This window comes from Nicrophorus vespilloides, unplaced genomic scaffold, assembly GCF_001412225.1.
Source record: "Nicrophorus vespilloides isolate i.1.1-1 unplaced genomic scaffold, Nicve_v1.0, whole genome shotgun sequence".
In the NCBI taxonomy this organism is placed as follows: domain Eukaryota; kingdom Metazoa; phylum Arthropoda; class Insecta; order Coleoptera; family Silphidae; genus Nicrophorus; species Nicrophorus vespilloides.
The window spans coordinates 34,719-50,068 of NW_017100098.1; the positions used below are offsets into that span (position 1 = coordinate 34,719).

Consider the following 15,350-nt stretch of genomic DNA (forward strand, 5'->3'; position numbering starts at 1 on the left):
TATTATATATACCTATATACGATATCTGAGTGATTACTTCAAATTCATTGCGGACATCCGACCGTGTTATTTAAAATCAAAATTGTATGTATGGAATTCCCTGTCCACCTTTACAATCTATCCAATTCTGGCAAAATATGTACGTACATATACGTATAGCTATCTGAAATCCAGTATTTGCATAACGTAGGTATTCAAAAACCATGTCAATATAAAAGCCATACGTAGTTAAATATAAATTTGTTATATCGATTACGAATGGAAACAAGGGCAAGTGCATATACTCAGAAAATGTTTGGATCGTGGCATGCATTTATTACAATTATAAACAAACAAAAATATTTAATTCTTACTCTCACATACTATATATAAAAGAAATACAAGTTATTGATCACTTTTAGGTATGTTATAACGTATGTTATGTCTTTTAAGTTAAGTAAATATTGATCGATGTCGCACTACGCGAGTTATTGGTGTATACAGGATTTAAATCTAATTTTTGTTTAAGAAGAATTGTTTAATTGCATTATAATCGAATGAACAAAATTCACAAATGAATTAGCTGGATGTAGAATATATGCAACCCACAGATCTACATGAAATGGATTGCATGGAAAGTCAAACACAATAGCAAATACAAAATCTGAATGCGTCTGTAACGTAAAATCGGAATACATTTAGATGGCTGCTCAATTTGAATTGATACTAAGGTGTAATTTGAAATGGATGCATGGAAAGCGGTCTACAGTAAGAGGGGGATGCCCCCAGTGACCCCCATTTGCATTTACATCTGTGTTGGAAACTATAAGGGACCTTCGACATGCCCAAGGCGGTGCGGTTAAGATCCAAGCACCAGATAAGACAGGACCTTAACTATTTAATAAGATTGTATGTGCGCCTCCGCTGATTGATTTTTGGTCGGGCTGATGTATTCGGTCTTCCTTTCTCTCTGTCTCTCTCTCTCTCTCTCTCTCTCTGGCACATACATTCCCACTTCCGAGAAACTCGATTAAGGTATGTTATTTAGCATCCACAGGTATGCCAGAAGAAATAACAGCGGCCGAAGACGTGCCGGAGCATAAGAAGTTGAGGCTTACAGATAACATTGAGGTTCTGAGGGCGTGCGAATTAAGAGATTGAAGTGTTATATCTCCTCGATGCGGAAAACACACACACCTACATTGTTTCTTTCTTTCAGTTCTACGACGAAGACAATCCGGGGCATAAATCAAATTAAATAGAATACAGTGAATGAATGTCGCCAAATATAAAGGGAGCAATCAATTCTACTTCCGGAACCAGCGAAGCGGAACTTCAAATTATAACCAGATAATCGTATCAGGGTTAGCTTAACGAAAGCAAGAGAAATGGACACACTGATAGAAACTTACGCGCCACAATTAATATAAGAGCCTCGGGTCTTCTTTTCGTCGTTTCCCCTCCTTAAATAATAATTCACACATGATCCTATGCAATAAAACCTTATTTATCAAACAATAATTTATAATAAAGCACCGTCTTCCTATATAATCGCAATCGGCGATAATACACGGAAAATGTATAATGAGGATATTTATAATAAAGAATTACTAAATGTTAGGTATTACGTTGTAATGGTATAGAGGCAGTGCTGTGCTGTATATAACTGATAGAATCTGCACGTGAAAAATGCAAGCAGTTCCCGTGGAACCGGAAGTTTTATAGTCGCAATTTTTAATCATTAGCAGCAATATATTTGATGCAATCTGAAAATTAAATTGCACGGTTTGAACTAATTAAAATACGAGAATCGATGCGACAGTTCCGAAAGTCAAATTTGCAGAGAAAAATCGTCCTGATATTTTATTAAGCCTGTATATACTGAACGGTGTACGAAGTCAGCGCTCGTGATTGAAGGATTTACAGGCGGGTCCTTGAGAAGTTAGGTACGGGCCGGAGGGTTGAAAGTGAGGAAAGGAAGTAATTTCAGCGAAACGCATTACACAGATTATTTATAATACTTTAGAATTTATAAAAGCAAATACGCTAAGCGCTCACTTCTTTAATTGTGTCATTTATTATTCACGCTCTTTGATTTACAATTACTTGATTTAATATTTACCTTCATGATTATTTATTACCACTTGCAACATGTAATGCTATTACTATTATTTACAACATACCAACTCCGCTCATACTCCATTTGTATAAACACTCCAAACTCCCTTTACTCATTACTATTTATTAAAGATTAACATTTCAAAATTATTTTCCGGAATTAATATAAATTTATTAAAAAAATAGCAAAAATATATTTATTAACATTATAACTTGAAACAAATCTGTATTATTGTGATTTATATATATGTATATATCAAAATTATGCTTATCTTAAATTAACTGCATTTAAAACTACCAATATCTTCCAGACAATATGAAACCAATTCTATCTTCTATAAAACATAAACATAAAACATAAATAAAATATGCCTAATTATTAATATTTATTTTGAATAAAATTTACGATTTTGATTATCTCACTTCAAAATTAGTTACTTAGAGATAATATGATTAAGAAAAGTCTGTTGATATTTTGATTTTAGATTACTTAAACAAAATTAAAATGTGTATATAATTCTTAAAAATTCAATATTAAAGAATAAATGAATACTTGGTTTAAAGCACGTTAAATAATTAAATATATTTAGATATGTATATGTAGACGTAAATAATTTAACGTTGCTTGCAGTATAGAGATGAAACAGAAATGAGACGACTGTGCGCAAGGTGTAAATTGTTTATTAAAGAAGGAAACATCCTCTTTAATTTCATAAATAAATAAGAGCTGTCTGGTCGGTAATTTTGCGATTACCTAACTAGGCCCCCTATTTATGTATTCCTTGACGTTGCATGCATTCAGAACTGGGGTGGAGTTGGGGAAGAAGAAAAAGAAAAGGGGATGGCCACCCCGGCGTTAAAACGAAGATTTGTTCATTATAAAGTGCACCCTATTTCTCATCGACACCGCCTCCATCGCAGCCGGAACGGTCTCTTTCATCGCGGTCTTCCTGCATCATCATTAAAACGATCACATTGGCGTGCATTAAATTAAGGCTGGATAATTACGGTTACATTTAGCCATGCGGTATATGGAACGTTCGATAATTGAAGCATTACATCACCGTATCGATTGGTCGCTGTACACGAGCTGGCACCGAAACATATTAGCCGGCGTTCGGTGGGATGAGAAATTAAAGATTTTCATCAACATCCAACGGACGGATCACAAAACGAAGCGCGATACAAGATATTCATCAACAACTTGTTTGTACTTGTATTTTATTTCTATCAGATTTCAATTACGCAGAAAGGACTTGGCTAGTAATCAATCCGGTGCGCATACGGCCGCACACGTAATCTTGTTGTTTGCCGCTGGAACTCTATACCTTCGGTTATAATTAGGGTCTGTGCGGTTTGGGCTCACCTCATTACATAGGTGCCCTAATTAACAAGGGAACGCTAATTAAATAAGCCCTGATTGCGACACCGATCAAACTGCATGCACGTATTACACAAAGACCCCTCTGTCGTCCAAATATTCGTACAAAGGTACACCTAAGCCATCGGAGGGATAACCATCACTGCGAGCAGATAATCAAACTTTTCACTCCAGCATTAATCTATGTTTTATAAATCCAAATCTCAAACGACGTATTTACCTAAAATTTAAATCTGAGTGTATGTATCTCCAAGCAATCTTTATTTTTACGTTTTGTCATAAGACATATATTCAAAAGCACTATTTACACTTTTTTAACAGTACATATTAATAAAAACCCATCAACAAGACAGACATGTACAAATATGAACATAAAATAACGAGTATATCAAAACAAACAATTGCAGTATCTACAATGTATTTTAGATTTCAGTCAAAAATAATATTATATACCGAAAATCTTTCTTTAAATTTCGAAGAATACATTTCTAAAAGTAGTTCGAAATCAAAACAATGAATTGTACGTTTAAATTTTATTTTTCAATTAAATTTAATGCAGAATGTGGAAACAAAATATTAAATTGTAAACTATACATTTAGAAAACTATACTCGCTAGTGCAGTGATAGATATGTAATTTTTATTTCACAACTTTTCTGATTCTAATAATTTATGCAATTGAATAATTATTGCAATATGTATTGTTATTACTATTCATAACATAACTAACACAAATATTACGAGTATAATCAACAAAATAATCTGCAGTAGCGCAAGTAAATTAAAAGCATAATCAATTAAGTATCACATTATGTCGCGCCATCTATGGGAATTCAGGTAATAAATAATGTTTTATATACGGTTAATTGAGCTAACAAAATCAATGTCACTAATTATAAACACGCAAAGCGCTAGTTTAAAATATTTCTTATTTTATTATATAAATTATACAATTCGAATATATCTCACTAAGCATAATCCAAATGCTTCAAATGCGTAATGTTTATGGATGTTTTTAATTCATGTACTGTTGTTGATCCAATGAAGAAAACCTCACAAATTTTATCAACCATAATAAAACCATTGCGAGAAAACGATCCTTGGATATCCGTTTGCAACCAAACAAATGCTGCTATTGCGTTCGTTTCAATCTGTATTGAGAACTTTTCAGCGGTAACCTGATTAATAGATCGAATCTGTAAACAGTAACAAGAACATTATAAACAATTTAAACATATTAATGCGATTACTTACTCGGACATTAGCATGTTCAATGTTCGAGGTCTTCAATGCGTCAGGTAATACAAAATTAACTGGTGCAATAAGCTCATCCTTGTTATTTTTCAAAATGAAATAGATGAAACAATTCGTACGCGCGTCGCACTGCAATTTAGATTTGTCATACCAGAAGCTGTAGACTAATTGAGATCCGTGCAACTGCAACAAAACTGTTACTGCAAGAAACATTCGTTAATTCTATAAGTGTGTACCACATCTACGGATCTTGAAACGGAGGCAATTGGATTAAAGCTGTTCCAATTGTATGTATACATTGTTAATTTTGCATCGTAGACAGGATGCAGCAAATCAGAAATTATGTAAACGTTGATTTCTCGGTTTACCAGCACATGAGCGGTCACAATAACTGGTGCGAAAAAATCTTTCGCATAATAATGTAACATTTTCCAATTGCCATAAAAATCTGTAACGATATAACAATTAAGTTATATATTTAAGTATATTACAATACTGTATCCTAATATTAATTACCAATTCCAGACCAGGAAGGAGCCGCCCATACATCATTTAACTGCCAATACAGAGCACCCATGGTGTTACCTTTACCTACGCTGTTTGTTTTGTTCTGCCATTGCCTGTAGTATTCAGTTTCAATCTTAATTGACATTGCTTGCGAGATCTAATTGAAAATAATGAAAATAGGTAAATAGATTTTTTATTGCGATTATTGTAATATACTTGAGAGTAAAAAATGAAGGCCTTTGTGAAATTCGCACTGTTTTGGTCAGGCAACTGTAATCTTTTTGATATAAGTGTTTGCATTGTAGCAAAACCTCCAGGACTATGCTGCCTATGTTCCATGAACTTGCTACCAATGATTATGTCGGTATTGTCGTTGGTAGCCTTCAATAAAGATTCTAGAAATGGCATCGATTGATAGCCGTATTCGGAAACAAAACGGGCAACGGGATAAATGTTCTGATCCCAACCATCCATTACGTAATTATAGTAGTGTACTGCAAATGTTGTTTCATACTCATCACAAATTCAGCATGTTTAAAATATTACCATCGCCGTTGAGTTGATCCTGCGGATTCTTAGCAATAAATCCACTCTCTTCAGATTTTATACCATTTGTCGGACTGGACACCAAGAACGGTCTTGAATCATCATTCATTAAGGCCACACTTCTTACCGTGTCTACATACAACTTGATGTAATCCTTTTTATAGAGAGTAAAATTTGCGTCAGTTCCATACCTAACAAACATTTGTAAACGACACATGCATAATATTTGAAATCGTGGATTTCGAAAGTTACCAATTTTGTACTAGGGCAGCTTCATTTTCATTATTTCCAGCCCAAATTGCTATGGAAGCGTGATGTTGTAATCTGCGAATTTGCTGCTGCACTTCCATTTTAACCGTACTACAATAATTCATTAAAATTACTGAAATATAAATCTTGAATACGTACTTTAAGAATTCCTCATTTGTTGGGTACATTGAACATGCAAACATAAAGTCCTGCCAAATCAGTATACCCATCTCATCTGCGACACTGTACAACTCGTCTGATTCGTATACGCCTCCTCCCCATATTCTGATCATATTCATATGGACATCTTTACATGATTGCAATAAATACCTAATTTTTTTAATATCCTGTCCAAGTTCAGGCAAAATACTTATAGGAATCATGTTTGTTCCTTTAGCAAAAATCGGTATATCATTCACTTTGAAGAAGAAATTGAAACCCTCTTCTGTAATTACAGTAACATATTATAATTATCACATCAAATAGTAATGTTAATTTACCTAAACGTTCCTGTACAAGCTCTATTTTTCTTATACCAACTCGCAGACGCTTAATGGTAGTTTCTTGATTATCTGAACTCACAAATTGCACTTTTAATTTGTACAATTTTTGCTCGCCATAACCATTAGGCCACCATAACGTAAACTTCTCCTATTTAGGACAAATACATTAATTAACAAAATTTCATTAAACAATTATGTCATCATTATCAACCTTTCTTATTTGAAATTGCCTGTGATCCTCAAATTCTTGTATCTTGTCTTTCTGGTTTATCTCATGCATATATTCTATAGTTTCAAAGTCAGTGCTCAATTTAATTAATAAACTTCCACTTAAACATTTCAACTTATTCAATTGCATGTAAGTCTTTAGATTGAACATCCATTTATCACCTAGATCCTCTATTTTAACTGTAACATCTTTTATTATAGTGTGATTGTAAGCTTCTAAGTATACCATTTTCCTATAATGAAACAATTTCAAACAAATTAATAGAGACTAAGGTGGACTATACCAACCAAATTCCCATGGATGGAAAAGCAGGACCCCAATCCCAAGAAAATGATGCCTGCATTTTTCGGATGTGATTCACATGACATTCTCCATGATATTCGTTTGGCACACATTTAGGTAGAACGCTATAATATTTATCTTGTCTTTTGGCGAAGAAATCTGCACGTTCTACCGGAGATTTAAAGTGCACTAATATGCAATTTTTGCCAAACTAAAGTAATCATTATTAATTGATTTTTTTTTTATCTTATTTAACTTACTTCAATCTGATCTTTCACATCAAATTCATACCTAACAAACATATTGTTTGTAGTGCCTACAGTCTGGCCATTCACCAATACTTCAGCAAATGTATCAATACCTTCGAATACCAAGTAGATCTGATCATGATAGAACAATTTCTCATTCACTGTAAATATATAATACTAGTACAGAATTGATGCAAGATATATAATTGTTACCTTCAAAACACCTTGAGTAATTCCAATTCAATTTTGAAACCCATCTAGTATCAACATCATTAGATCCAACAAATATATTATTTATGACATTACTATTTTGTAAATCTGTGTAAATTCCTCCAGGAATAGTCCCAGTCAGGTTTGTATATTCTGCAACAATTGGCTAAATTTATAAATAATATAGCACTACAACAACTACTTACTTGCATTAGAATCTTCTAAATTCCAATAACCATTTAAAATTAATCTTTGGAGACTATTAATATATGAAATTTGTAATAGAGTGTTAAGAATAAGCGCACAGAATTTAACCATTTTAGTGACTGTCAGATCAGCTGATTAATAACAACACACACTGTATGCAGCCACAAGAATCGACCTTTGCCCGCACTCAATCGCAATCAAATACAATGATATTTCACGATTCATCGACTTATAAATATTAGGAGGAATGAGATTATACAAACAAAATATGAAAATATATTTTACTGAAAAGTAAATTCATTAAAGAGTAAATAAAGAAACAGTAATAAGAAACTAGAACAAACATAATGCTAACGAATGTATGTACAATTATAGTTTACATTTGTTTGTATACAAATTATTTTTTATTTCTGAAACATTCTGTGACATGTACTTCATAGTCAGTGTTTACAGAAAACATCTGTTCACAATTAGCACATATTAATGAGTCAACAATGGATACTGCTTGATCTTTGTTTGGTAAATTATTTTCAATTTCAAGTTCTGCAGTTATTCCGCACGTAGAAGCGTGTTCCTATAAATTAACATAATTATTGAACATTAGATACACATAATATTGATAATTTTAAATACCTCAATTTCCTTTTGAGGAAAACTTTTACCACAAATAGGACAAACTGTTGTTTTTTTGTTTTGCCTTCCATTTCTTTTAACAAAATCAATACTCTCAATAGTATTATTTATATCAGAATTATCTTGTGGTGGCTCATCAACTTAAAAATAAACACAATTACAATTTTTGAATTAATTATTCTAAAGCAACTTACTCAATTGATAAGCTTGCTTCCTTCTGTACCCCCTGCGACCAGCAACAGGTGGGATAACTCTCTTTTTAATACCAGATGTGGATGAATTATTATCAGGAAATGATGGTTCTGAGGGCCTAGGAATTCTTGAAGAAGTTATTTTTAAATCATAGTCCATATCATCATCACTTATTTCTTTTAATGATTCTTCAAATATATTCATCTCTGCTTCTTGTTTTTTACTTTTGTTAGTTTCCTCTATACATTTGTCGAACAATATTTCACATCTCTTTCTTTGGTCCACAATTTTGGAAGATTTTTTTAAGTTTAAAGCACTGCAATTTGCATTGACAGTATTACTTTTAGAAGTAGGTGTATTGATTTCGATAGTTTTTGTGGCTGAAGAATTTTTCATTGGAGTATCTGTGAACAATGACGATTTGTTCATGATTTCTTCATTGGACATTTTTTTGGTTTTTGGCTTGGGAGATTCAACTTTACCTTTCTTCTTTTTTAACAATTGAAATTCGTCATCTTCAGTGTAAATTTTTCTTTTCATGTGCCTTCCACCTCTAGATATATATGTTTCTTCCTCTACTTCTCCTGCTGATTCATCCATATTTTCATTTGATTCCTCAACTTTATTTGATGGATATATTGCCTTTCCCCATTTAGCAAAAACTAGTGATTTCCTCTGGTACGATTGAAAATTTTGTGATTGCTTGCAATGGAAATTCATAATTCTCTCAATTTGTTCAGAAACAGTTAATGATTTCAATTTAGACTCTGTGTAAAATGGTCCATTATACTTTGGAGCATGGCATACAATTTCCAAAGGGTCGTAATCTGTTGATTTGGCATTATAAATGTTTAAATTTTGCATTATTTGACATGATTTGTTTGGTGTTGATGTTGAAAATTCTGTATTTAGCTTCCGTTGTGACCAGAATTTGGTGGTTAAATTGATTTTAGAGGAATCGAAGAATTCATCATTATCAGATTCATCCATGAACATATCTTCAGTTTTCAATCCATCTATATTGTTACCTTAAAAAATAAATAAATATGAATTATCAACAAAAGTAATTACATTAATTTATAAAATTATATATCAGGACTTTACCATTTAGTTCATTCCTTGCCTTATTAATATCCATGTTGTCTTGCCAATATTTTCTATACAACAATAATATTTACGCGATAACTATGCTCGTACAGATTGAGGTTAAGATTTTGAGTTTGACAAATGGAAACATATTTTAAAAAGGCGGGAAAGCAAGCGCAGAATTCTTTGTGAATTCCGCTGATGCTGATGATCAGTGGTAATCAGTAGTGATAGGGCATTCAGAAAAATGTGAAGCTTATAATTCATATCCTTTAATAATATCAAAACAAGATTCATAAAAATTAGTTTATATAAAAAAAAAGTAAATAAAAATAACAATAGTGTCTTTGGTTATCATAAGAGCTAACATAAAAGTACTTAATTTAAATTAACAATTATCCCACAATCACATTATCTTTTTATTTAATACATTAGGAAGGTTAGTTTTTTACAAAATAATTTAACAACGTGTTCAGTCTGGGCTTTTTCACTTGCAACCTCTCTTCACGATCTCGTTCTCTGACGTAATTCTGCCACAGCTCTCTCTGCATGTCTTTAGGTAATTCTCTAAACACTTCGATATCGGCATTGGGAGGACAATGGAAACTGTCATCAGATATTTTCTCGCAGTTGATACGTAGCTCTGCCACGTTCAGCTTCGAAGGTGAGGGGCAATCGGTATTTAGATATCTTCGAGCGATGAAGGTGCTTAACTTCTTCTTCTTCGGCGAAGGTTCCAGCTCCGATTCCGAACCATCGGTGTTGAGATCCGTGGATGAATTTGAGAGATCCATGCCAGTTGATTGCGACAAGTCTTTCATGTTTTCTATACTTGTGATTGCCTGCACTTCAAGATCTTTCTTGAGGAACGCGGCTATGGAATGCTTTCCTGTCGCCCGTTCCAGGAACTTCGTAAACGACAAACCCAGTAGCGTTATGTGATACGGCTTTTTAATATCCACTATCCTTATGAACAGATCCATTATTACTTTTACCAATCTTTTTTCTGATGCCTCTGGAAGCATTTTCCCATTTACACCTGAGAATATTGATTGATTGACGTTGCACTGCTTTGTTTCCCTGTGACTCATTTTGCTAGATTTATCAAATTTTCTTACAACCAATTTTATCGTCCGCGGAACTCTTCCATCCTCATTTAACAGTATCATTAGCCGCTTTAACAATTGCTCAATTTTATCCTTGATTTCCCGCTCTACCGTCATGGGCCTGCATGCATCCTCCAATCCAATAACCTGTGGTTTACCCGTCGCTTTCACAGGAGCCTCGTCTACCCCGTATGATAAATTATAAAGGTATTTTGCTTTATCAGGTGGAAATAAGGTCTTCAATTTGTCTGGTGTGCTATTCTGCATGTCTTCAATAGATTTAATACCGATCGAGCCCAAACATTCGCATATGGACTTTCCTGGAAATGTACTAATAAGATCATATTTATATTGCAGTATATTTTAAAGACTTACCTATGCCAGGTATACTAGATAATTCATTTAAACTGCTTACTAGGTCCATAGCATTGTTTGGAAAAATAATTGTCTGTTGGTTTGGTTTGTGAGTAGCACCCACAAGTTTTGCCATCAACTTGTTATGAGCAACACCAGCACAGCAAGTCAACTTAAATTCTTTGTTTATAGAGTCTCTAATGTCTTGAGCTATTCTTGATCCTATTGTTAACCTCTTTTTACAACCACATTCACAATATTCTAAATTATCTCCAAAAATATGACCCAAAACTGTATCTTCACTATTAAGTTTTTCACTTACTAATTGTGTAACATCCACAAAATTTTCGTCTAACCCTAAACGTTCCACTAGGCGAGAATAACTTTGTAGATGAGTGGTAACTTTGTATGATAATTGCCGATAGTCATGTAGATCTTCACCTTTGACTAACACCAGGTTTGAGCACAACTTCTGAGCATCCGAAATTAACATGCACTTCTTTATACCATATTCTCTGGCAATGTAATTACTGGTAACAACAATGTTCTTCTGATAAACTCCAAATGGTACATTAACTAATTGAGGATTTTTTATCATCTCAACCTGTGCATAGAAACAATCCATATCTATATGGATAATTGTCCTGCAGTGAGAATCTTCCTGCAACAGGTTCATCTAAAATAATAAACAAAAGAAAATTGAATAAAGAATTTAAAGAATGACAGATGAGTCATACAAATAAAAAACAGTTGCACAACATTCCATAGGATTCAATTTTTGAACTCACCTTTGTCGTTTGTTTTTATTATTGAGCTGAAATAATCAAATATTGAATAAAGTTTGATTATTCTGCAGATAAGTTAATCACATTTTGATGGAACCTTTAACATAACCTAAAACATTTAGTTGTTTGCTAGTCTACTACAGTGTGCGGTCCCAGTGTTTGTTTGATTTGTTTTGTATATGCAACGTCGTAAATGTTCTTTGTACACAGTTGGTAAGACTTAACTTAATCTTATGTTGTTTACTATTTAGATCACATATTATAATAATTAAATACGTAAACACATCACACAACAATATCTTTTGTGCTAAATTTGGTTTTGCTGAGGTTAGAAATATTAATTTGCCAGAAGTATCTCATTTAATTGGTTGATGATGAACATGTGACCGACCAATGGGCGTCCACTCAGTTTACCGCCATAATAATTTAATCGTAAATTATTCTTCTTTAAATACTTTGAAACTTGACCTTATGCATACATTTTTATTGATAAGTTACTATTGTTCTTACAGTGTCAATATTTCCATATTTTTAATAATTATCTATTATGTTCTTTATTTATAGAGAATTAGTTATTTTACGAACTAATTAATTCGAATTACCAAAAAAAATCTGTAGAAACATGAATATAATTTTTATTTAAACGAAATGCAATTTAAGCCATTAGTTAAGCATTTGTTGTTAACAATTAACAAATGTGGTGTTTTAGAAATTTGATATGTGGTGAAGATGAACCGTATGAAACAAGCTCATTTTTTCGCTATTCCGACCCAAGGAAATGTTTATACAGTGAAACGTCTGGAACTAGCAGACAAATCAAACAAATTACTTATAGCCACTCTCAAAAGGCAGATTTACTTCTTTGAATACACAGAGAATTCTTCTGGTGAATTGATCCCTTTATCAAAAGAAGTATCTTTTACGTATATTCCAAGTAAGTTTTTTAATCGTTAAAATTACTTGTAGCTGGAAACAGTTGTGTACATTTATTTATTTTTAATTTAATAATATTTGTTTCAGGTGGTACTGAAATTATATCGTTGGACGTATTTAATAAATCTGAAAAGGGCAACGATTTCGTTATCGGCATAGCCATAATTAAAACCATCGTGGATACTGGAGTTCATGAAACATATCTGAATATATACTCGGAATCTGAGTCGAAAGTTTTCAATATTGAAAATATCGCTCAGAATTGTTTAACTTTGGAATTAAATTTTACACCATATCATCTAACACACACTTATCTTGTTACTTGGCAAGATGGTTCATTGATAAAGAAAGAGGTTCGTATTTTAATTGTTTTAAATATCTTTAGAAATTGTATTGATTTTCAGATGGTTTTCCTGCTATCAGGAAGCGACAAAAGAATCCATGTCTACAAAGAGAACATTATGAATCACTTTTACAAAGAGATAGAAGCTGATGATTTATTTCCAGAGTTTAATAATCTTCCAAGCGTTGCCCTGTGGATGGACGTGCATTACTACAAAAACTGTTCAGAGTGACTCTATTTTTGGTCAAATATAATCCCCTGTAACTATTGTTCTTATTTTAGACGAATTTCTGCGTATGGCACAGAATGCGGTTACCTGAAACTAATGAAACTATGCATGAAAACTAATAGTGTGCTATTCAACTATTCAACATCTTTCATAAGTCCTATAACGCAGCTTCGGATATATCCTTTTAACAAAACATGGACGAAGCCTACATTTATTACCAGTCATAAAGATGAAGATGAATTAGTAGACATCATTAATTTGAATATAAATGAGGGGATGTGTGATATACACGATGAAGAGTTGACCGATGATAGTTCATCTCAAACCAATACCGTTATAGAAAAGAATTCTACAGAAACGCCAGATGTTGATGATAACATTAATTATATAAGGAAAAATGATAATTTATCTATGTCGATTGAGAATATTGCTGATATGGAATCGCCGATATCTGAGGATGTATGTCCGGATTCTAAAGGTTACACATTTAAGGAACGTGTCGAAAAGTTTGATGATATTCCAAACTTAAATTTAGTCGTGGTTAATGCCACATTGCCATCTGTTTGTTTCTGGTAATTATGGTATTTATAATTTCAGAGATATATTGAAATTAATTAATCAAATTTAGCTAAATAGAGAGGAATACTATTTACGTGACTAAAACTATAAAAAACTTAATTGCAGTGATATTGTACACAACGGATTAACGGCATATACAACTTTGAAAAGAACCGACCATTCTAGCGTTACTTCATGTTTGGAAATAGGAGATGTAGATTTCGATGGAGTGGATGAAATTTTAATCGGGAGCAGTGCAGAAGTAGGAATTTTTTTTTGATCTAACCTTAGTTTAACATTGGCGCTTTTCACAGGAAATTAAGCTGTACAAATTGGTGAACGGTACGACGGTATTAAAAGAAATTAAGAAGATTGTCAGTCCAATATTTAACATTCAATATTTCGATATTATCGGAGATGGCGTTAAAGAATTGATCGTATTAACAATGAAAGGATTGTATGTGCTACAGGTACTGATTAATTTACTTAGAAAATCATTTTACTTTTCATTACATATGTTACATTACAAAATTAATATTTAAATATAATATTATAGCACAACGAAATTGACGTTCAACGGAAGTTGGAGGAGAAAGTTTTCAAGTTAACAATGCCTGAAACAAACTTTACTTAAGGATTTTAAAATACAAAGAGAAGAGCTAGTGTACAGTTTATCGATTTTATTGGTGATCCAGGCACAGATAAAATTCATCGGTGGAACAATATAGCTTATTATCTAAGGCTACAGCAATCTTTTATTTTTTTTGTTGTTATTCTATATATATATACATAGTGGTACATGAAAAGAAAATATGTGACAAAGAAACAAATACTGTAATCAATGGAGATACAAACTACTTGCACCACTATTTTTATTTGTATTATATTCGTGTACTTTTAAAAATATATTTTCTTTTTAATTGTAATCTTCTTTAATACAGATACATGGACAAAATATACTTGACTTAACTCATTCAGACTACGCGCACCCAATTTAATTAATTTTTCATAATAAATTAGCTATTGTCTTCATCGTTTCTGGTTATTTTGTTGTCTTAAGTAAAATATTATAGAACTCTCAAATCATTCCACCCACCAAATCAATTAAATCTATAACTTGGTAATCATATATAAATATAATCTTATCAATTAAACTACATTCTAACCAGTCTTACAAGTCACACATTTGCACTTAAATCTTTTCAAATTCTTAAGCAAATTATTTCGATCTTTTCCCCAAACGAAACAAATATATAGATAAATAAAAAATTATTATAATAGTAGTTAATTAATTAATAAAATACACAATAAACAAAAAGAAAATATGAATCAAATGAGAAAAAAAAAACAAGTGTTTTGTCTGTTTGAGTCCGGAATCCATTTCGCATATTTAATATTCCATTTTCTTCTTATATGATA

General features: G+C 32.3%; 4 protein-coding genes across 6 annotated transcripts; 1 reads left to right on the forward strand and 3 right to left on the reverse strand.

Moving 5' to 3' along the window:
• Window positions 1-4,399: 4,399 nt before the first annotated feature.
• LOC108567820 (beta-mannosidase) lies at window positions 4,400-7,893 on the reverse strand. 2 transcript variants are annotated; one of them, XM_017928515.1, is made up of 14 exons: window positions 7,712-7,893; window positions 7,509-7,658; window positions 7,308-7,456; window positions 7,053-7,258; window positions 6,748-6,997; window positions 6,534-6,684; window positions 6,193-6,478; window positions 6,037-6,144; window positions 5,785-5,975; window positions 5,455-5,732; window positions 5,248-5,395; window positions 4,968-5,179; window positions 4,732-4,914; window positions 4,400-4,673 (listed from the first exon to the last, which is right to left on the reverse strand). In XM_017928515.1, the coding sequence occupies exons 1-14, from the start codon at window positions 7,821-7,823 to the stop codon at window positions 4,446-4,448; spliced, it is 2,652 nt and encodes an 883-aa protein (XP_017784004.1). In that variant the 5' UTR covers window positions 7,824-7,893; the 3' UTR covers window positions 4,400-4,445. The 2 variants fall into 2 exon arrangements, with proteins under 2 accessions (XP_017784004.1, XP_017784003.1); XM_017928514.1 differs by having other exon boundaries at window positions 6,193-6,481.
• A 189-nt stretch (window positions 7,894-8,082) lies between these two features.
• Window positions 8,083-9,777, reverse strand: LOC108567864. The gene is made up of 4 exons (XM_017928574.1): window positions 9,642-9,777; window positions 8,540-9,565; window positions 8,346-8,485; window positions 8,083-8,286 (listed from the first exon to the last, which is right to left on the reverse strand). Exons 1-4 carry the CDS (start codon window positions 9,673-9,675, stop codon window positions 8,110-8,112), a joined length of 1,377 nt encoding a protein of 458 aa, XP_017784063.1. The 5' UTR covers window positions 9,676-9,777; the 3' UTR covers window positions 8,083-8,109.
• Window positions 9,778-9,927: 150 nt separating this feature from the next.
• LOC108567862 (DNA polymerase iota) lies at window positions 9,928-12,198 on the reverse strand. Its single transcript, XM_017928571.1, has 3 exons — window positions 11,872-12,198; window positions 11,105-11,759; window positions 9,928-11,049 (listed from the first exon to the last, which is right to left on the reverse strand). Exons 2-3 carry the CDS (start codon window positions 11,757-11,759, stop codon window positions 10,064-10,066), a joined length of 1,641 nt encoding a protein of 546 aa, XP_017784060.1. The 5' UTR covers window positions 11,872-12,198; the 3' UTR covers window positions 9,928-10,063.
• LOC108567863 (kaptin-like) lies at window positions 12,002-15,058 on the forward strand. Of its 2 annotated transcripts, none has more exons than XM_017928572.1 (8): window positions 12,002-12,081; window positions 12,578-12,802; window positions 12,889-13,154; window positions 13,206-13,372; window positions 13,427-13,945; window positions 14,058-14,193; window positions 14,246-14,401; window positions 14,488-15,058. In XM_017928572.1, exons 2-8 carry the CDS (start codon window positions 12,598-12,600, stop codon window positions 14,563-14,565), a joined length of 1,527 nt encoding a protein of 508 aa, XP_017784061.1. In that variant the 5' UTR covers window positions 12,002-12,081; window positions 12,578-12,597; the 3' UTR covers window positions 14,566-15,058. The 2 variants fall into 2 exon arrangements, with proteins under 2 accessions (XP_017784061.1, XP_017784062.1); XM_017928573.1 differs by lacking the exon at window positions 12,002-12,081 and adding an exon at window positions 12,226-12,300.
• Window positions 15,059-15,350: the final 292 nt, after the last annotated feature.